We start from the raw sequence: 22,959 nt of genomic DNA on the forward strand, positions 1-22,959 counted from the left end.
TCACGTGTGTGCATCTGATTAGCAAAACCTAAATCACGTCTGAACCTCTGGCTATAGTTTAGTTAGGGAAATGCACTGTTCACATTCATTGTAGGTTTTCACTTTCTAGCCTTTGTCCTCCAGGAAGGCATATTAAGGGAAAAGAAAAGAAAAGCAGAAGTTGGGAGAGATGCTGAGCAAACAATCAGAATCTTTTCACACATACCCATCCCCCTTGACCATTCTTCTCAAAACCTCCTCCCTTACCTCTATACCACAGTCCTATTCCTGGAAAGAGGTGTCCGTTCTGTCTCCACTTCCTCTCCTCCAACTCATTTCTTAACTCACACAATATGATCGCATCCCCCTCATATCACCTCTTAGCACACGACCTTTTCCATCTCCTTGGTTTGTCTCTCCCCCACCCCATCCATCCCTCTTCCACTTCTATGTACCACTTCTGCCAGATTCTGCACTTAGCACCTTACCGTCTAAGTCCGAGTGCTCTGCCTGGGTGGTCCTGTCCACTTGTGGGGCATGTCTACCATATGCAGATAATCCCCCAAAGCTTAACTCCAGCCATAAAATCTTTGCCAAAGAACACACCCAGGTTTCCAGTTGCATCCTGAAAATGTCTGCCTGAAGATCACAATCACCTTGAACTCGACATGTCTAATACGAAATTCATCGCTTACTTATAAAACATGTCCTTCCCTCTGCATCCTATGTCCATGTAAACTGTGCAACTACCCAGAAGTGGACCGGATTCTTCTCTTTCCCTTTAAGTTCTTACATTCAAACTGTCTCTAAGGCCCATAAATTCAGTGGAATCATTTACCCGAGTTCCTGAGCTTTATTTAATAAGTGCTCTCTAAAGAAAGACCTCAGATGCGTTCATTCTAGCACTTTATTGGAAATTGGCTGTATACATCAATGAAATAAGACCATGTAAAAGCATCAGTTCACACAATATTCTGACATCTGTGCTATCTTTTTACATAATTTAATACATCCCAAGATGTTCCTGATTTTGGTCAAGAAGCTTGAGTGGTCCAGAAATCTCTCTCTATAAATATAGATCATACCATCTAAAATAACCATTGTTTTGAGTTAGTTCCAAAAATCCTGGGAACATCTCTTAAAATCTGTAGCTTAGACTGGCTGCAGTGCTGGTGGGAGGGAATGAGGGGCAGACACTTTACACCATGGAGCTGGTTACAGACGGTGCTGGGGGTGGGGGTGCAGAGCTCCTCGAATGTGGGGCACACAGGTGGGTGGGGGCTGGAGATCCTGAAGGTTGCCCAGGCCACTCAGCCACCCTGTGTTTCCCAACATTGCTTGAGTGTCAAAGCGAGGAGACTCCCAATGCAGAAAGAAGCCCATCACCCCAGGTTCCTTGGCATTGCCAAGAAATAACGGAGCCTCCTTTAGATTGTTACAGGGGTAGATGTTCTGGCACAGAGGAGATCCTGGGAAGCTCCACCCATCTCCCTCTCCCTAATACGCTCAATTCCCTCCAAATTACATAGCTTGAGGGAGTGGCACCACAAAGAAAATGTCTTTGAGCCAAGGTGCTGCTGGCCCTTTGGAATGAGGACAGGATGCCTTTGCTTGGTTCGACCTTGGGGGCACTGGCGAAGGCTGTTCTGCCTCCAGCGTCTTCTTCACCCCCTTGAAGGCCATTGTCAGCAATTAGGTGCTTTGGTTCTTCGAAGCTTCTCAGCATTGAGCGGTAACGCCTCACTGTGGCGGCCTTACTGCTCACAATCGCAAACAGCTTTCATCTCCACTGAGTCATTGGTCCTTGCAACCCTATGAGGTAGGAAGGGCAGGGATCATGATCCCCATTTAAAAGAGAAGGAACCTGGAACCCACAGAATTAGGTCCCTTGCTTGGACTCACACAGCTGGCCGGTGGCAGAATCCAAACAAGAACCCCAGTCTCCTCTCACAGGGCAGGCTCCAGAGTCCACACTCCAGAGCCCCTCTTGCTGCTTTTTGGAGAAGAAAGAGGTTGGGGGAGGGGACATCGTCCATATCACTCTTGGGAGGCTGATCTCAGACGGCCCCGTTGAGGACAGGATGAGTCCGCATGCGATAGATAATGACCGCTGTTGCCGGGCACAGCAACAGGGAGGTCATGATGACAATGGTGGCCAGGATGATGAGGACAATGACCCAGATATCCAGGATGTGCTTGGGGAGCGCGGCTTCCATCGGGACCTGGCTGACGGCATCCATGCTTCTTCACTCTGTGACAGACAAGGAAGAGGAAGTCACTCACTATCTTACACCCTCTCCGGGAGTCCGAAGCTTGGGTCACTTACTACCTGTGCTCTTAAGGTTACCTGACCAGTAAGAATAATGGGCTCACTTACCGAGCGCTTCCTACGTGCCAGGCCCCGTGCTAGGCACTTTCTGTGTATTAACTCGCTTAGTCCTCCAACCACCACCTCCATGAGGTGAGGGCTATTACTGCCAGCCTTTTGTATTCTTGAACTTTATGTTCAGTTATTTCTATTTCTATTTTACAGACAAGGACTCCAAAGCCTTTACAGATGTAGTGAATCTGCCCAAGGAAGTGAAGCTGGATGGGTGCGACTCCAGAGCCTCCGTGCCTAACCCTCCCACTACCACATTATGAGTCCGGCCTCTCGTCTGTTAAAGGAAGACTGTTTTGGGTCCTGGGTCCCTTCTCCCATTCTCCTGGTAACAAAACCTGCTCTTTTCTGTGGAAAACCTACCCATCCCGTGCGGTTTGCTGAGCGTGCTCACCTGAGCACGGCGGGGGAGGAGGGGGGTGCTCTAGGCGTGGCCATCACTAACCAAAGCCTCAGTTCCTGGACTGGGCAAGGGACCCTGGCCGGGGCAGCCAAAGTCCTCCCAGAGCTTTTATGCACTAGCTATTGGGGAAAGATGATTCTTTCTGCTGGGGACTGCTAAACCAAAAGGAGGGGAGTGTGGAAAGGATGGGCAGGGAGCTGTCTCACCCACATACAGACAGCCCATCTTAGAGATGGAAGGAGAAATGGAGGCTTCAGGACCTGAACCCCACACAGTCTGATGCCAAGTGCAACGCCGGCCACCCCAGACACAGAAGTGAATAATTCCCTGCCTTTAAACCAAGTCAGCGTGACATCTCCCACTTAACAGTTAAGAGTTCTGATGGACAGGCTGTATAACGGTTGTTCCCAAACTTTTTCCAATTCACAGCACCCTTAGTGTCTTAGAAATTTTTTCACAGCTCTGTGGGCCCAAAGAAATACCTAGCAGTTCCATTTATTGCAGAGTTAGCTTCAAACAAGTCAGTAAGTATTTATGTCCTAAAGATTTGTAGCTGTTAAAAAAAAAAAAAGTGGTGCACACAAGTTGAAAGAAGAAAATATTTTTATTTCATTCTTCAACAGTTACTTGCTAATGGGACGTGGGCAGTGGTTACGAACTGCACAACTTTGCAGACTCTGGAGTCAGACTTGACAACACCACGCCCACTTCCCATTGCACGTTCATTTATGCACACCAGCTGCTGTATCCTGGCACCCTCCAGAAACAGCTTCACAAAATAGAGCATCACCAAAGGGACCTTAGTAAAGTTAACGTTACAACCGTCAACTTTCTTGAGCTAGTTGTTTGCACAGTGTCTGTGCAAACATGTTACAGATCCCGCAGCCCCCATACACACACTTTTCCAATGAGTTCACTGTGGCTCCTAGGGCTCAGGGTAAACCTAGGAACCACAGATGGAACCCATTCCCTACCCAGAGGGCACAAGGGTGAACCAAACATTCTCCTGTGATTCCTTCTAGATCTGAGATCTGTATTTCTGTGATTCTAGGTCCAGACAAAATTCCAATTCCAGTCCAATGCCCTGCTTTGTTCTAATCAGTACCTTTTCCTTCTTAATGCCTTTGGCTCCATGCCTGCTGTTGCCCTGCTAAATAAGGTGCTGATAGCCATACCCAGGGCAAAGCCCCCAAGATATACACACAAGGATGTTCATTTCTACCTCGTTTGTTATAGCAACCAATGCAACAAGTGTCCACAAGAGTAAAACAGCATATATCCATGTATTGGTATACCATGCAGCTGTCCCCATTCACTCATTTGACAAATATATAGTGCTTACTACTCACCAAGTATTGTTCCAAGTGTGTCACAAATGTTTACATATTTAATGGTTATTATTAAAAAGAATGATCTTAAAAAAAAAAAAGAATGATCTACAGTGAGTTCTGAATATTTTAAGCAGGGGATGGGGGAAATACAGTAGAGAATAATGTGGATAGGGTTATTCCTCTGGCTCAGATTTTGTAGAATTAAGTAGTCAGATAGGGAATGATACATAAATGTAAAATCATTTATGAGCAGAATCTAAAGGAAGTGTTCAATAATGCCTACCTGGGGGCTGGACTAGGAGTGGGAGAAGCTTTTGCTTTCTATTCTTCGTGTTTTCATGCTGTTTGAAATTTCTAATCATGAGCATGTCTTATATTTAATTTTCTTAAGTCAAGACTGAGGGTAAAATGGTCCAAAAAATTCAAGTACGAGCCTAGATCGGTGCTCACCAAATGTCCTATACTGTGCAAGTGAGAACCATCTTAGGACAGGATTTAAAAAACAAAACAAAACACTAATTTTTGGGTCCCATTACAGACTTACTGAATTTGACTCAAGAGGGGGACCGGAGGAGGCCATTTTCCCCAATATGCAGCCAGCTTTGGGAACCCCTAGACCCACAGATCTCTAAGGCTGCTGTGACTCTCTTCAGAACTGTGATTAGGCAACTGATTCCCAGGTGCTCTGTAGCCAGTCAGATGTAGGCAAGGTCCAGGATGAAGGAGAAGCCTCTGGCAAGCCTGAGAGACCACGATTATCATCAGGCTGGGGCCTGCCCAGGAGGGAGAGGCAGAGGCTGGCCATACCTCAGCCTTAGAAATGTGATCACTTAACTCCCAAGTCCAAGACACAGAAGCATGACTCACAGGAGCCGTGCACTAAGGAAGGACAGAAGCGGCAGAAATCATTCTTTGTGGTCTCCTGATGACATCAACAGCTAGCTTGCCCTGGGCCAAAAGAACCCCACAAAAGCCCTTTCTGGTAAACCCATTAACTTCAAACAGTTTCCGTGGCTCCAAATGCCAAGAATAATTTCCCTGGCTGACTTTCATATGGAAAACCTGTCATTTACAGGAACTCAGCCTTCAGGGCTCATTCACCACCACGAATCATAGAAGCTACAGCCAGCCATATTTCACAGAAGGCTAAAACGGAGGTCTGGAGGTCTTTCCCCGCCTTAACCCCACCTTCTTCCAGAATAATCATTCAAAGACATAAATCCGATCAAATCACTGCCTGAGCAACCCAAAGCAGAAGAGAACAAGTAGATGAATAAATGAAACATTTTCTGTCACCTGTACGCTAGAGTATACTCTTTTGCACATGACGTTATTTAGAACCCTAATCACAAAAACAAAACAAAACAAAACAAAAACCAGATAAAAGCAGAGCTGCTCTAGGGGAGCCTGGGTGGCTCAGTGGGTTAAGCCTCTGCCTTCGGCTCAGGTCATGATCTCAGGGTCCTAGGATCGAGCCCCGTATCAGGCTCTCTGCTTAGCAGGGAGTTGCTCCCCCATCCCCCACCCTTTATGCCTCCCTGCCTACTTGTGATCTCTCTGTCAAATAAATAAATAAATTAAAAAAAAAAAAAAGAGCTGCTGTAGAATGCCAGGAAGGAGGCAAAGGAGGGGTTTGGAGTTCCAGCCTTTAGGGCTGGATAAATATCCTTAGAGCCATAAGCAATAGAGATTAGGATATGCACCCCCTTCCCACATACAATTCAAACTAAAAGCAATACCAAACCGTAACACCTAAAACTAATTTTCCCAGGTGTTATTTTGTTGTCCATGCTTATAGTACAGCCTGCTCACTTGGTACAGCGCAGCTGTTCCACACCTGTTCCAGGGCTCTAAGACTGGCCATGACCGCGGCCAGGCATCCCAGCACACGGGGAGTTCTCGCTCCTTGTTTCAACCTTCTCAGTCTTCAAACGTGCCCTCTGACAGGCTGTTTCTTCCCATGGAACACCTTTCCCCACAGTGAAGACAAGTTTTTGTCCCCAAAATAAGAACTACATAAAGCAGATGCCCAGCATCTTTAACGGCACACTGGAAAGTTTTCCTTGAGAAAAAGCAGGACTCTAGGCTTCTGCTAGCTGACTTCTGTTTGACCTCTATCTGGCATCCGGTGCGTGGTTCCTTGTGAGTGCATAAAACCCTGCTTCTTGGCACATCTAATTAATAACCACAGATCAATCTGCTTATCATTTGCTTTGCAGATACACTGCCTGTTATTTCTGATGAATGGGTCACGTCAGACCGTGGCCCAAACGATTCATATCACAAATTTAACCTTATCACAGATAAAAATGTGATGTTTTTATGACCATGGCAGGTAAAACAGCAGTTAGGCCTAAACTCCTGTCAATTTAAGCTGGCACACTTTATCTCCTAATGACCTCATTAAGTGAATAAGTAAGCACTGACATATGTTCAATATAAGTTTGTCTAAGAAGCTGTGTTAACACCACTCTGCGCTGACAAGCAAATAGGCCACTGGCATCACCAGCCACTGATGCCATCGGGGCCCTTCACCATGACCCCTGCGAGAGGCCAGTTTTTATAAGCAAGTGAAAATCTTTTGCAGAAAAAAAAATCATCATTCCGGCCAATTCTATCATACAGCAAATTTTCTAGCACCAACAAAACATATACAAATTTCATATATTAAAATTTCCTGCAGCCCATAGTTTTAGAATAACTGAATGCAGGATGACTACTCTGTGCTATCCACCCACCTTTCCATCACGAGACTCATTCCCTAGCAAGCAGCTCTCACCCTCTGACAAAGTAATATTGGTTTTGGTTAAGCCCCATCAGGACAAGTAACTCTGTCCAGGATGTCTGTTTGTCCGTTTGTTCATTCATTCATTCATTCATTCATTCAAATACTTATTATATACTAGGTACTCTCTCAGGAATTACCGTTATTTACTCAGAAGATATGACTCACTTCCAGGAAGCACAGAGAAGTTAAGTACCCCTCCTCTTATTTCCTCAAATACAGGATCACACAAGCCAGCATTTAACAAATACCAAGTGCTAAGTACTGTGCAAGGTCTCATCCCACACATTAAATTACTTAAACTTCACAATAATCCTGTGTTGGATATATATTATTTTACAGATGTGGAAATGAAAGCCAGGAGAGGTTAAGCAGCTAGTGATCATAAAGCTAAGCAACGTGACATTCAGACTCAGGTCTTCTGTCCCTATGTTCATCTCCACAGCCTCCACACGGACCCAGGAGTAAGAGCATGGAATAGGCCAGATCCACAGCTCTTTTTCCTAAGTCTCAGTCAGACTCATTGCTTTTGGCCAAAAGCATTCTGGATTTAGAGAATTAAGAAAAGATATGCAGTCTACAAAAATCAGGACTTTCACTTCTGGTTATGGCAAACTAGATCATTTTGACCAAACCTCCTACTGAGGACAACTGGAAAAATTGGACCTCTCCCCCGCCCCCTAAAAAACCAACCAACCAAACAAACAAACAAACCTAAAAAACCACCTGAAGGCACCGAGAAGTAATAAAATGATAAGGACTTGCCAGGCTAAGATCTAGAAACAGACAGAAATCCAGGGAGATGAGCCTGGCATTTGAAGCAGCATTTCCCCAAGTGGAGGATGGAGACTAAGCAGAGTTTCTGACAGACTCAGGGATCTAAGAACTGCCAAGACAGGGAGAATAAAACCTCTGCATTCTGAGGTGGGACTTCAAAGAGCACTCAGTGCTAAGAGTGAACTAGAAGCTTTCCAACCCCAGAGACTGCGACCCAGGTTTGAATCCTCACAGTCCCTGAAACTGAATTAAGGTTGTCTCACATTGCCAGTACCTCTAGGGGCCAGGCAGCAGCAAACCTGAATCCTCTCCGGAGGAGGGCACGTCATAATCAGCTTCAAAATTTTTTTATTGAAATGTAATGTCCAATGCAAAACCGAGAATAATCAGGACTGAAAAATGACAAGATGACAAGAACAGAACCATCAGAAACAAAAGACAATAGAAAAAGATCTACAGGGGCTCCAGATATTGGAGTTGTCCCTCAGGCACACTCTTTAAATAACCTTGCTTACTATGTTCAAGGAGACTGAGAATTTTGACAGAGAACTGGAAACAATAAGAAAGAACATAACAGATTTTTTTTTTTAAAGAATCGAATAGAAATTCTAGAACTGAAAAATACAAATAGAAATAAAAATTCAACAAATGGGCTTAACAGCAGATGCAAAATAGAAGAAAGAAGAATTAGTGAACTAAAAAAAAAAACACACACACTTAGAATGAAGCAGAGGGAAAGAAGAGCACATTATTTTAAGTCTGCTGGGAACCATAAAGAGAAAAAACAGTATCTTCAAATGAAAACCAATTAGACTGACATCTAACTTCTCAACAGAACGGAATCTGGAAAAGAGCAGAATGAGATCTTTAAAGCACCAAAGAAAAATAACTGCCAAGAGTTAAGATGAAATAAGACATTTTCAGAGAAAACAGAATTAAAATAGCAAATAAATAGTAAAAGAAATAGAATTAAAGTTTTCTATATTTCTTGCATTGTCTGGAAAGGGCAGAAGAATCAAATAATATTACACTTTGTTAAATCAGGGACATATACTTTAATCTCTAGGACAGTCATTTAAAAATAGTAAAAGAGTATATAACTTCCAGAGAAAAGGGAAAGAGGGAAAAATAGAACACACTGAACAAAGAGAAAACACAAAGATAGTAGATTTAAACTTAAACCAACAAAAACTACTGGCATATATATATATATATAACTTTAAAATATATACAAATATACATTTTTTATAAGAGACACATGGGGATTCAGGAAGATTAAAAGTTAAAGGACTCAAATACCATCTATTCATGAGTTGTTTAAGCTAGTAGAGCTATCTTACTGTCAGAGAAAGAGTTTTAGGCAAATAATATAACTAGGGATACCAAAAAATAAAATGATTTTTAATTTTTCTGTACCTAATTTCAGAATTATAAGGAGAAACAGATGAAGCCACAGTGACACTGGGGGAGTTCAACACAACTCTTCTGAATACTGATAGAATAAAAAGTTTTTTTAAATCAGCTAAGCACAGAAGAGTTCTTTTTTAAATCAGCTAAGCTAAGAAGAGTTCTTAAATTAATAGTTTTCTATACTATATGATTTCCAATATAAAGTACTAAAACTAATTAAATATAAAAAGTTAACATTAAAATTTTTATCTCTGGGAATAATTTTTATGTATTAATATATTTACTATAATATTAAATTTAATATTTAACATATATAATGGGAATATACATTATGCTATATTTATATATATGTATATAAAATTCCCAATTGTGTAGTAATATAAATTCATTTAATGGTATTGGAAGAAAATAACTTTGAGGATAAGTACATTAGAAAAAAGGGAAGGACAAAATACTGCATTAAAAAACAAGTTGAAAGCAGAATAATTTCAGTGTAAGAACAAGTGGTTTTTAGAACTGATTTCATATGCTAAGTCACTTGACCTAACTCACAAAACAGAAAGTTGGTTCTAGTATGCTCAGAACTGTAAAGAGGATATTTCTATAAAGCGATTGTGGTAAGTAGAACTCTAAGATGAGCCCCATAATCTCTGTTCCCTGGTGCCACCCCTCAGATTAGGTTAGGTCACATAAAAACCATGAAGGGATTTTGCAGACGTAGTTAAAAGTTCCAGATCCCCTTTCTGCCCGTGGAGGCTGCCGAGTAAGCATCGTTAAAGTCTCCCCTCCCACCGCTGTCGTGTCTAAGTCAGAGTCTCCCAAAGAGCCTGAACAGCTGTGGAAGCTCTTCATCGGAGGTCTGAGCTTTGAAACAACCAGTGAGAGTCTGAGGAGCCATTTTGAGCAAGGGGGAACACTTACGGACTGTGTGGTAATGAGAGATCCGAACACCAAGCGCTCCAGAGGCTTTGGGTTTGTCACATATGCCCCTGTGGAGGAGGTGGATGCAGCCATGAATGCAAGGCCACACAAGGTGGATGGAAGAGTTGTGGAACCAAAGAGGGCTGTCTCAAGAGAAGATTCTCAAAGACCTGGTGCCCACTTAACTGTGAAAAAGATTTTTGTTGGTGGCATTAAAGAAGACACTGAAGAACATCATCTAAGAGATTATTTCGAACAGTATGGGAAAATCGAAGTGATTGAGATCATGACTGACCGAGGCAGTGGCAAAAAGAGGGGTTTTGCTTTTGTAACATTTGATGATCATGATTCTGTAGACGACTGTCATTCAAAAATACCATACTGTGAATGGCCACAACTGTGAAGTAAGGAAAGCGCTCTCTAAGCAAGAGATGGCTAGTGCTTCATCCAGCCAAAGAGGTCGAAGTGGTTCTGGAAACTTTGGTGGTGGTCGTGGAGGTGGTTTTGGTGGGAATGACAACTTTGGTCGCGGAGGAAACTTCAGTGGTCGAGGTGGCTTTGGTGGCAGTCGAGGTGGTAGTGGATATGGTGGCAGTGGGGATGGCTATAGCGGATTTGGTAATGATGGTGGTTATGGAGGAGGCAGCCCTGGTTACTCTGGAGGAAGCAGAGGCTATGGAAGTGGTGGACAGGGTTATGGAAACCAGGGCAGTGGCTATGGCGGGAGTGGCAGCTATGACAGCTATAACAACAGAGGAGGCGGAGGCGGCTATGGCGGTGGTAGTGGAAGCAACTTTGGAGGTGGCGGAAGCTATAATGATTTTGGCAATTACAACAATCAATCCTCAAATTTTGGACCCATGAAAGGAGGCAATTTTGGAGGCAGAAGCTCTGGCCCTTATGGTGGTGGAGGCCAATACTTCGCCAAACCACGAAACCAAGGTGGCTATGGTGGTTCCAGCAGCAGCAGCAGCTATGGCAGTGGCAGAAGGTTTTAATTACTGCCAGGAAACAAAGCTTAGCAGGAGAGGAGAGCCAGAGAAGTGACAGGGAAGCTACAGGTTACAACAGATTTGTGAACTCAGCCAAGCACAGTGGTGGCAGGGCCTACCTGCTACAAAGACGACATGTTTTAGACAATACTCATGTGTATGGGCAAAAAAACTCGAGGACTGTATTTGTGACTAATTGTATAACAGGTTATTTTAGTTTCTGTTCTGTGGAAAGTGTAAAGTATTCCAACAAAGGGTTTTAATGTAGATTTTTTTTTTTGCACCCATGCTGTTGATTGCTAAATGTAATAGTCTGATCATGACGCTGAATAAATGTGTCTTTTTAAAAAAAAAAAAAAAAAAAAAAAAAGTTCCAGATCCCCTGACTTTGTGGTAAATAGAAAGATCATCCTGGGTGGGCCTGACGTAATCAGGTGAGCGGTCCTCAGCCAAGGACTGAAGGTTTCCCTGAGGTCAAAGACACTGCTCTGCTGGCCTTGAGTTGCAAGAAACAAATCTGCCAACAACCTGAGTGAGCCTGCAGGCAGAGTCTTTCCTAATTCATCCTCCAGAGGGAAAATGCAAAACTTGGCTGATACCTTGACTGAAGTTTTGTAAGGCCCACCAACGAAACTGTGAGGTCAGGAATGTATTTTTAAGCCACCAAATTGGTGCTAATTTGTTATGGCAGCAACAGAAAACTAAAACAGCAATACTACTTCATAATGGGTTTATTCTGTGGAGAAGAAATCTCTACAGAGTCATAGCATTCTAGAAATCTACATAGAATTTAGATACTACCTAGCTTAAACCACACAGCCTCCCTTCCATTTTATAGGTGAAGGAAATGACTTGCCCAAGGTCACACAGCAAGTTAAGGGCAGAACTGAGGGGAAAGCTCAGGCCTCCTGGTCTGCATGATCTTTTTTTTTTTTTTTAAGTTTTTTTTTTTAAGATTTTATTTATTTATTTGTCAGAGAGAGAGAGAGCAAGCGAGCACAGGCAGACAGAGTGGCAGGCAGAGTCAGAGGGAGAAGCAGGCTCCCTGCCGAGCAAGGAGCCCGAGGTGGGACTCGATCCCACGACGCTGGGATCATGACCTGAATGGAAGGGTTAGGGTTACCCTAACCCTAACCCTAACCCTAACCCTAACTCATGCAAGGGGAGAAGCAGACTCCCTAGTGAGCAGAGAGTCCAATGTGGGACTCAATCCTGGGACTCCAGGATCACGACCTGAGCTGAAGGCAGTTGCTTAACCAACTGAGCCACCCAGGCGCCCCTGCATGCTCCTTTCAAATGCCATTGCTCTCCTATTTAAATGTTTACTGGGAGAAAGTAAGGAGTCCAGGTGGAGAAAGCAACAGGAGGGAACAAACTGATAGCAGAACCACAGCCAGCCAGGCTTCTTGATTCTACCTCTTTACTGCATAAAAGCCATGGGAGCCTTGATGCCCTGAGCCCTAGGCCACATCACAGTAGGTGGGACAGGTGAGACGGTTTTTCAGGGACACACACACACACACACACACACACATGCCCCTCAACCAAAAGCAAGTTCTTTCAGAATCTCTGGTGAATGCAGCTCCATCCTGATTCAAGGTCCAAATGCAAATGAATCTAGGGAAGAAGGCAGTGGTGAAGACTATAACTAGCACCCCTCACCCTGAGACCATCAGGGAAGAGGAAGAGACACGGGCACCTTACTCGTGGTGGGAGAGCCCACCATGGTGGAGAAAGGCACCACTGCGTCTGGGAGGAAGGACGGGACAACGGGCCTGGGTTCCAGCTCTGCCGCAACCCGGACTTCACCCAGCACAGCTCATTCTCCTCTCAGAAAGCACCCCCTCTACTCAGCAGTAGGGGTACTGAACACGCGGTTCTTGAATCAACAGCTGCCCGAGCTCCTGGAGGCTGTAGGGTGATGGGAGTGCATCGGAACAGAAGGAATACTCGGGAACAGCATGGAATTCTCCTCCACACTCCCACGACAGTGCTAAGAGCCCAGGCTCGGAGGCCAGCTGGCTTGGGTTTCCATGTGACTCCACTACTTTCTCGCTGACCTGTGTCAGGTAAGTTATCAAACTTCCTGATGCTTCTTCCATTTACTCAGTTGAACAAAAGCAAAAATGGCCAAATAATAGTATCTTCCCCATAGGGTCAGTAGAAGTCCACGAGAGGATCACACATAGTACTTGGCAGTATTCTGACCCACGACGGGCACCCCACAAACACTCACTCCATGATTAGTCATTCCTGGCTGGGGGGACGTGCGCGCACCCAAGCAAACAGCCTCCCCCCGACCCCCACAGTTAGAATTTGTTAGGATCCCTGACTCGGTGCATGTCTTCCCTTTATCAACCAAGATGACAGAGGCTCAGGCCTCTGTCATCTTAATGTCCATATTAATGGATTTTTTAAAATCAACCAATGACATGCTTGATTAACCTGACAGATTCCTCCAGTCCGAGCAGGAAACAGAGGGCGCAGCAATTCAGTAAACACTGACGGTGCCGTGATTCACGCTGGTCATCAAGGAGTGGGGGCAGAGATGGAGATGTTTGTCCTTAAGAAGCTCACCCTCTTCTGCAGGGAAAAGACACCGCTGGTAAATTGCTGGTTGCAATACAAGGCAGAACACTCCGACTTTGAAGGTGTAAAGCACATGCTCTTGGAGAAGAGGAAGGAAGTGGAAAGAGAAAGAGCTCACGGTCATCAAGGAGTGGGGGCAGAGATGGAGATGTTTGTCCTTAAGAAGCTCACCCTCTTCTGCAGGGAAAAGACACCGCTGGTAAATTGCTGGTTGCAATACAAGGCAGAACACTCCGACTTTGAAGGTGTAAAGCACATGCTCTTGGAGAAGAGGAAGGAAGTGGAAAGAGAAAGACCGCAGATAAGACGATCTTATCTTTGATCTGAATGCTGTTTTCCATCCTTATCAGAGGTGTGACTTGGGGCAAGTTACTTAAAATCTCTAAACCTCAGTCTTTTCATCTTTTTTTTTTTTAAGATTTTATTTATTTATTTGACAGAGAGAAATCACAAGTAGATGGAGAGGCTGGCAGAGAGAGAGAGAGGGAAGCAGGCTCCCTGCCGAGCAGAGAGCCCGATGCGGGACTCAATCCCAGGACCCCGAGATCATGACCTGAGCCGAAGGCAGCGGCTTAACCCACTGAGCCACCCAGGCGCCCAGTCTTTTCATCTTTAAAAGAGGGACACTAAGAGCCACTATACTGAATTCTACTTTTGTGAGGATTAAGCGAGACAACAGGCGTATAGTCCTGAAACATAACAGATGCTCAAAGAAATACTCATCTTCATTCCTTTGCTCTTATCTAAGTAAAACAGAACCCTTTAAAAAGAAGGGGGACTGGGCGCCTGGGTGACTCAGTCGTTAAGCGTCTGCCTTCAGCTCAGGTCATGATCCCACGGTCCTGGGATCAAGCCCCACATAGGGCTCCCTGCTCAGTGGAGAGCCTGCTTCTCCCACTCCCCCTGCTTGTGTTCCCTCTCTTGCTGCCTGTCAAATAAATAAATTTTAAAAACAAGGTGGGGGGGACTTTGATATAGGCTTTGAAGAGAAGTAGGTGTTCAAAAGGAAAAAATAAGGAGAAAGGCAGAATGAATAGAATAGCTACATCAATGAAGCCCCACAGTGGTAAGATATAGGGCGTGCGGGGGGGCATATGAAGCCCTTATGGCTTAGGCAAGAGGCTTAACTGTTCTAAGCTTCTGTTTCATCTGTAAAATGGGAACAGGAATAAGTGCTGGTAGTAGCTACTTGTTCGGGATATCTTGGGGTCTGAATGAGCTAATACGTACAAAGCACTGACTTCAGACCATGCCTGGTACACGTAAGGACTTTATCCACGTAACACTGAGCTGGGGGACACAGCCGAGCTCCTAAATTCAGAGCGTTCAGGGGCCCTACTTCGAGGCTGATCTAGGAAAGCACAGGGATAGTTTCAGACGCACAGCCTTTGAGAGTCTGTCCCGGCTTTGATCTCCCACGGGAAAAGCACACCCTGCGCGTCTCAGCCCAGGTAGCAATTAACTTCGGAGGGATTGCCCATGGTTATCCAACCGGTTTTACCACCAAGGAGCTCTCTGAGGAAGAAGGCAATAAAATAAATGACTTCCTCTGGCTGGCAAGCTTAATTATCCCAAAGTGGGAGAAAAGCAGACGGAGGCAGGTGGCTTCCTGCAGGTGTGGCCTCAGGCCAGTACTGCCAGGGCTCAGAGCAGACAGCTCTGGGCACCGAGGCCAGAGAGCAGGCAGTGAGCCCCAGCTCTGAGTCACGGATACCAGGGCCATCTCTTTGGGCATTCTGCCAAATAGGGAGAATGAGGCTGACCGTTCCCACCCAGGGAGCAGACTCAGGGGCCTACCAGCATCATTCCACTGAGGGGACCCCTTCCTAAGGCTCTCCCCTCAGGAGGAGCTAGTGCAATCATCTGAGAAGAATGGAGCATCTAAGCCAGACAGAGAAAGCAAGTCCTGAGAAGAGGCTCCACTGACCACTTACTAGCCTAGGGCAGCTACTGTCCTGATTCCAGTCCAAGACTATTCTGCTTGCTGTTCCTTCTCCTTAGAATGCTCTTCCCTGCAGATCTTGCTTTTCCAGACACAACCAGTGTCTCAGTGTCCAGGTCTCAACTTAAAGGTCACTTCTTTGGAAAAGCTTTTCCAGAACCACCTCGTTAAATCACTACCCTCCTTCGGCCATCATGCTCTGTCTCAGACCTTGTTTTAATGTCTTCAGACACTGTTCACAATCTGAAAATTAGCTTGTTTGTTTGCTGGTGTGTGTGTTCTTCCTGGGTATCATTACCCACTCAAATGCAAGCACATGAGAGCAGAAGACTTGCCTGCCGTTCCTGGCTACACCGCCAGCACCGCTCACGGGCTCTGGCACACAGTGTGTGCCCACTAAACCTAAGATGGGTGAGGGGTGAGTACAGACAGACAGGAGAACTTCAGACTTCAGTTTCAGTGGGACTTAGCTGTCCAGAAAGTGTCCTCACCCCCGTGATCTTAAAAGTCAGAATCCCCTCTCGAAAACAAAATGCATCCTCTAACTTGATCACTTTCCGGGCTCTCTGCGCATGCACAAGGATTATGAGGGGCTCTTCCTTTCCCAGACTAGACTGTACCTACCAGGCAGAGAAGGGAGGAGGGCTGACCTTTCAGAATAACGTTCTCTAGGAGTCCCTGTGCTCTAGAGCTGGGCATGGAGCTGAGTGTGGGGGTGGGGGAGTTGCGGTCCACAGTAGAAAACTTTCCTTCTCTGTTCTCAGAACAGAAAGCTGATTAAAAGGGAGGGGGTTTCCCAGGCTTACTCCGGGGTGGGGGGGGGGCGAGTGTCCCCATCTCACATTCACCCTCGGAGACAGTCCTCCTCCCCTTCTGTAATAGCCACAAGCGTTTACCAAGCCAAGCCATCTCACTAGGGACCTCTGTTCCAAAGACGGGGCCAGAGGAAGGGACGGGCAGGACACACAACTATCAAAAATGTGAAATGAATCAAATCAGAGGACTCTCTCCAATCACCCGAGGTCCCCGAGGAGCACTCTGTTCTTGTTTTGCCCCAATTGGCTTCCGTCTCCATCAAAATTCTTAACAGTCTAAAGACCTCTTCCCTGCCTGAGTTTCTATCTGCTCTTCTGGCTGGAAAAATGGAAAAACACCAGGATATTTCAAAGAGATCAGAAAGACAGCCAAATCTATTCAAGTCTGCACGTACCCATCGGACTCAGCCAATCACAGAGTCTTAGAAACCAACAGGGAGCCAGCAGAGAAGCCCAAGCCAAATCCACAGCATCCTGCTTAAGCCTCTACCATCCATCATGGTTATTTGCCAGTGACTAAGTGCGTGCTGTGTGCTGGGCCAACAAAGGAGACTCTTCTTGGCGGTGGGCTGGGCGGGGGAGGGGGTGGTGTAGGTCAGTGACAGAGCTGCAAGGACACCACAGTGCTGTGACTCCCCTACTAAGCTACATGATCAGGAACAGTCAATCTCCTAAAATACAGACAGCAGACAGAACAGTGGCCCCTCGAAGATGTTCACGTCCTGGTCTCTGGAACCGTGACTATGAAAAAGGAAGCATGACTCAGACGGCAGAGTCATGAAAACAGGGGCAAAGGAACTCTGCAGATGTGATTAAAAGACTCTGAGATCAGGAAATTCTCTTGGACCATCAGGTGAGCCCAGTCTAATCACACGAGTCCTTAAAAGTGAAGAGAAAGGCAGGAGGGCCAGAGAAATATGGCATGAGAAGCACCTGTCTCACCGTTGCTTGCTTTGAAGACAGAGGAAGCTGGCTATGAGCCAAGGAGTGAGGAGGTCTGTAGAAGCAGGGAATGGCCCCCAGCTGACAGCCAGCGAGGAAATGGTAACCTTGGTCCCAAAGCCACAGGAACTGAATTCTGCCATCAGCTCAAATTAGCAAAGGAACCATTTCTCCCCTAAAGACTCCAGAAAGAAACTCAGCCTACCAATGCCGTGATTTTCTTCTAGAAAGACCCACACCAGACTTCTGACCTGGAGAACCATAATAAACAAATTTGATTTTTTTGAAGCTACTAAATTGAGGTTATGTTGTTACAGCATTAGAAAATGACTACACTGTGTGAGCCTGACTAAGTCCCTTCTTCAAACTGGGCCTCCTTCTCTCATCAGTCAGTTGGAAAGGATGGTCACGGTGATGCGGTCACGGTGATCCATAAAGGTCCAGCTGGCTCTTCAAATCTCACTCTGCTCCCCTGACACCCTACCTCCTCTAGAGCCCTGACCAAGGTCCAGGATAGTCTTAGGCTGAAGGCCATTAAGGCAAAAAAAGAAAGAAAGAAAGAACCAAGGAGTGGAGAAGATGAATCTTTAAAAGCCCCAAGGTGTTTCCTAAAATGCCACCCAGCATCCTCGAAAAAAAAGTCTCCCATTTTGCCATTTGTTACTTTCTTGACCATCCCCTAGAGGAATGAGGTGGAAAATCTGGGAGAGCAAGAAAAAAAATCTCCAGGATCAATTGGTAGAAGCTGGCCAGAGCACCAAGTTAAGGGTTACCCAGCCTTGCAGAGATTCCAAGGTGCAAAGTCTTGATTGCCTCGGGCAATCAGCCTGGGGCAGGGGATTAGGACTGGTGACAGGTACGCCACACACAGGTCACCAGCACTTGACACTGACTTGGGGAGTTTAGTTTTCTCTGTCATTCCTTCTCCCTCCTCCATTTCAATCTCTCTGATCCTATGTAGTTGGTCACCAGCAATTCACAAGTCCAATCGGCCAATCGGAGTCCAGATCAGTAACATAAGAAAACTAGAGCTATGCACCACTAACCGATGTAAAGCACACAGTGTAGTTGTTGAATCTGGTTTGCTGTTGTCCACTATGCTAGCCAGGGATAGTTCCAGACCATTCCTGGCCACCGCTGAGCTTTTCTCTTGGATGTTTCTGTTTCCCTAGTGAGTTGGAAGGATACTAGGGTTCCTAGCGATTTACTAGTCCAGTGGCTGTCAAATTCTTACTTATCCTCGCCTCAGTCACCCTGCAAGTAAGTGACAAAGCAAGATCTGAACCCAGATCCCCATAATTCCAGTGAGGTTCAGAGGTTCAGAGCATAGGCCCTGAGACGTGGGTGTAAACTGCAGCTTCCTGAGATCACGGGTGAGTCCCCTACTCTCTCTGGAGCTCAGTCTTCTCAACTATAAGATGGAAAGAATGGTGGTATCTACCTCACAGGATTGTGGTAAAGACTAAATGAATTAACACATGTAATATGCTTAGAATAATGCCTGGCTCATAGTCAGCACTCAGTAAATGTCAAGTACGATCATTTTTTTAAGTAGGCTCAACATGGGGCTTGGGCTCACTGCCCGGAGATCAAGACCTGAGCTGAGATCAGGCGTCCGACACTGAGCCGACTGAGCCATCCAGGAGTCCCTCAAGTATGATCATTACAACATTTGGCTTGTCCGGCCCACTGGGGAGAGTGTTGCAGGGTATGGTAACACCAGCATTTACTCCTATAAACTGTGAGTGTGAGTACACATGTCTATCTTTGAGTCCACTGCCAACAGTGGCTGTGTAAGACCAATGAAGAGAAAGATTCTCTTTCCTTGGAGACATTTCCTTGATCTGTAGATTTGAAACCACAAAGAAGAAACAGATGCACGCTTTTTAAAAGAAGGATCAGAATACAGGTAGGAAAGCCCCTGAAACTGAGACTGCCACTTACCCCCTTGGCCTGTCACACCTGGATCCCATATGTGACCCAACCACAGGAGGCCCCCAAAGTCTCTAATTTGGTTTATGTCTCAAACACCTCACCCCACCTCAGTGATTCTTAGGCTATGCCAGAGACAGGGGATCCCCAGACCTTTCACGCAGTGGAGCCCACAGCTGGGATGCCCTGAGAGGTCACTGTTTGGAATATTTGAGAGCATGACTTGTAAGCTCTGTGGCATGACTCATAACCCCGGGACAGCTGGAAACAGGAGGTCCCTGCTGCGGTGGAGAAGTGCTTCTCCTCAGCTTTTTCGGTCACTGCTGCAGAAGTACATGATGTCCTGGGGCCCGGCTGGGCTGTCCTGAGTGCACTCACGGGACAGTTGGCTGGCCCACGTAACCCAGAGAGCACATCACGCCCAGCCGTAGCCACCCAGCTGTTCCATCCCTCCTTCATTTTACAGATGTGGAGAGCTGGGTCAAGATGGGGAAAATGCCTCAACAAGGTGACTCCCAATGTCTCCTCACTTCCAGAGACTTGTCCTTCCCACCCCACCCCCACCCCCAAGCCCCATTCGGGCATTTGCAAGCCTTCCTATTTGCCCACTGTGGTGGTACCACAGGTCCTAGCAGCTGTTCAAGGAATCTTTGAGACGTCAATGTCTGAGATGCGGTCACTACCACCGCCAAGAACTCTGAGGACTCAACAGAGAAAGACCCCTGAGAACCGCCCCCACCCCCACCCCGGATGCCAGCAGGACCAGGGCCAGTCAGGAAGAAAGGGTGCGGCTGCAGGAATAGGAGTCCAGCGCCGCTACTCAAAATAACAACCTCCCACAACTATGCAGGTTTTCAAGGTTTACACTGCTCTTTCCTCCACACTGTGAACAGTACTGAGCACCTATTTGCCAGGTCCTGGGCCAAGTGCTCAGGAGGCTTCGGAGATGGGCCACGGAGAGACAGTCTCCACCCTCCAGGAATTTGTGGAGGGGTGGGGAGAGAAGGGGTGCAAGAGAACCCACGACTGGAACAACCAAGTCCGAAGTAAGGAGGCAGGAGGAGGAGGGCACCTGGAAGGAAGGCTCCTCTTCACGATGCTCTGCACACCCCCCCTCTCGTTTGATTTCTGTACGCAAAAGACTGTTTTCTCCCTTTCACAGATGGAGAAACAGGGCCGCGAGACAGGATGGGGAAACTGCTGGTGCCGGACCAAGGGAACCCACACCCCACTCCAAACTCCTGGTGCCTCCCACGCGGGGCTTTGGGAAAAGCCGCCGGCCGCGGGTCTGGGCTCACCCACCCGAGCGGCGGCTCCCGGGAGGCCCCGGATCGGCCTAGACGGTGGCTTTGGCAAGTTCGGGGCTGAGAAAAACAGAAAAGGGGAACGCAAAAGTGATGACGGGGGAGGAAGGAGACAGAAGAGGGGGACGGAGAGGACAGTTGGCAGGACGCTGGGGTAGGAACCACGGGAGAACGGAGCCCCACTCACCCCGGGATCCGCAAGCTTCTCCGCAGAAAAGCCCGAGGTCCCCGCCGCAGCCGAATCGCGCAGGATCTGCGGGAGGCTCGGGGCAAGGCACAGCTCCAGCGCTTCCCCGGGCTCGCGGCGGGAGGCCGTCCAGCCCCGGGGGGCGTCTCGGCGCGGCACGTGCCCGGCCCTCGGAGCCCGCGGCGGCGGGAGCGCGCAGGAGCGTCCGGGACGCGCGCCTCGGCGCCGGGGCTGGCTCGGCGGCGCTGCAATGCGCGGCCGCCAGGGACCGCCCCCGGAAAGCCCGGGCCCCCGGCCGCAGCCGCGCCGCCCCGCCCAGCCCCGCCGCCCCCTCCGCGGCCCCGGCTTCCCCTCCGCCCCCGCGGCCTCCCAGACTTTCCCTCCGGCCCCCGCACGCGCTGCGGGCAGCCCCGCGCGATCGCTTCCGCCGTCGGGGCTCCGCTGTCCTTACCGTGAACCCGGAGGGTCGGGCGGACCAAATTCCTTTCCGGCCAAAGTCTGGCGGACGGGAGGGGCTGTCAGCTCCTGCTGGGCGGTGTACGGAGTGTGGGATCCTTGACGAGCCGCTTCGCAAAGTGAGGCTAATGACACCTGTGTCCCAGCCCTGCTGTGAGGACGGACTTAGACGCCAGTGGGAAGCTGGTTGGTTGTCTGTTGTGACACTCCCCTGAGCATCCTGTTCGTTTTTGTGACAGCAGTGAGATGGCCCGATCCAGGGTGCTCATGGACCCGGGAGAGCTGGCTTCTGAGGACTCCACGCCCCGCAGTTCCCGGCCCAGCTCCCACACTGGACAATGCGACTGTGCGAGCTCCTGCAGCCTCTGTGATGCACTGGGGACAGCGACTCGGGTCCCATCTTGGTTCCCACAGCTTTTAATTCAGCAATGGAGTGCTCTTCAGTCTTGCTCTAAAAAACAGGAGCTCAGGCCTTGACCATCAGTGTGACCTTGAGGAGCCTTGGAGCCCAGTAGTGTGTCAGTTTCTTCCTCTGCCCACTAGGTTGAGAACTAGCTATACTGCCTTCCCAGGCCTAAATCGGATATGGTGTGGGGGCTGAATTTAGCCCCTACTGTCTTCTCTGAGTCGGGGATGAGATCAGCAGAAATGACATCTAAATCATCACTACCAGATGCCAGTTTTTTTAGAGCGGAAACAATGAGGATGAAGGGAATTGACATGAGAAATGATTTGACAAAAATTCTAGGAAATGTCACCCAACATGTTTTAATCAAAAGAGACGTGTGGAAACTTAAAAACAAACAAGTATCACACAATTCTGAATGTTTTGATACAAAACTCTCAGTGGAAAAAAAAAGTTAAGGAGGACAGTCTCAATTTAATACAACATGTTCCCTGGTTTGTGGAAGGAGTAGGGGATTACTCTGGATGGACACCTGGTAACTAACTCTCTGTGCCCGGTGTGAGTGTGGGCTTCCATCGGAGAGAAGGCAGAACCCCAGGGCTGGAGCCAGCACTAGCAAGACAGTCTGCCTTTCCCAGGTCACAGTCTTTCAGTACCTCTTTAATAACGATTTGCCCTGGCACCCAAAAGTGAGCCAAAAGAGAGCCAAAAGAGAAAATCGAATAATAACCTATGGGAAACATACTAAATTAGCTCTGTCTCAGCTGGGTTGATTTTGCTGAGGGAGCTTTGGAAGAGAAGAATAATGGATGCCATGTTGGGGTAGGAGGAGGGGGAAAATAGCCCATTTCAGTACCAAACTTTGTTACAACAAAACCAAGGGAACAACTTGCATTTCACTTCCTTGGTCCGCAATTACAAGTACTCCAAAGGGAAACCATCAAGAATTTAAAATAATAGGACCGCCTGGGTAGCTCAGTGGGCTAAAGCCTCTGCCTTCAGCTCAGGTCATGATCCCAGGGTCCTGGGATAGAGTCCTGCGTTGGGCTCTCTGCTCGGCGGGGAGCCTGCATCCCTTCCTCTCTCTCTCTGCCTGCCTCTGTGCCTCCTTGTGATCTCTGTCTGTCAAATAAATAAATAAATAAAATCTTTTTTAAAAAAAGGAATTTAAAATAATAATAATAATAATAATAATAAAGAGAGATCCCCCTGATATTTGGGGGGGAGGGGATTTGATGGAAAGAAGTTGTAGCCTAACAGCATTCTACCAAAATACTGCCTGCCAGGATCCCAGCTAGGATACAATTTATCTCAGAAACCCTCTCAATGAATCACACCTACGCAAGAATTTTCTTCTTTCATATATTTTTCATTTGCACATGTACATTTATTCAGCTTGGGGAAATAA

General features: G+C 47.1%; 1 protein-coding gene across 3 annotated transcripts; it reads right to left on the reverse strand.

Moving 5' to 3' along the window:
* Nucleotides 1-872: 872 nt before the first annotated feature.
* On the reverse strand, nucleotides 873-21,417 carry SMIM3 (small integral membrane protein 3). Of its 3 annotated transcripts, none has more exons than XM_044231258.1 (2): nucleotides 21,141-21,417; nucleotides 873-2,230 (listed from the first exon to the last, which is right to left on the reverse strand). In XM_044231258.1, exon 2 carries the CDS (start codon nucleotides 2,217-2,219, stop codon nucleotides 2,037-2,039), a length of 183 nt encoding a protein of 60 aa, XP_044087193.1. In that variant the 5' UTR covers nucleotides 2,220-2,230; nucleotides 21,141-21,417; the 3' UTR covers nucleotides 873-2,036. The 3 variants fall into 3 exon arrangements, with proteins under 3 accessions (XP_044087193.1, XP_044087186.1, XP_044087199.1); XM_044231251.1 differs by lacking the exon at nucleotides 21,141-21,417 and adding an exon at nucleotides 20,690-20,829; XM_044231264.1 differs by lacking the exon at nucleotides 21,141-21,417 and adding an exon at nucleotides 13,424-13,615.
* Nucleotides 21,418-22,959: the final 1,542 nt, after the last annotated feature.

The sequence above is a fragment of the Neovison vison genome, chromosome 1 (genome assembly GCF_020171115.1).
Source record: "Neovison vison isolate M4711 chromosome 1, ASM_NN_V1, whole genome shotgun sequence".
Taxonomy (NCBI): domain Eukaryota; kingdom Metazoa; phylum Chordata; class Mammalia; order Carnivora; family Mustelidae; genus Neogale; species Neogale vison.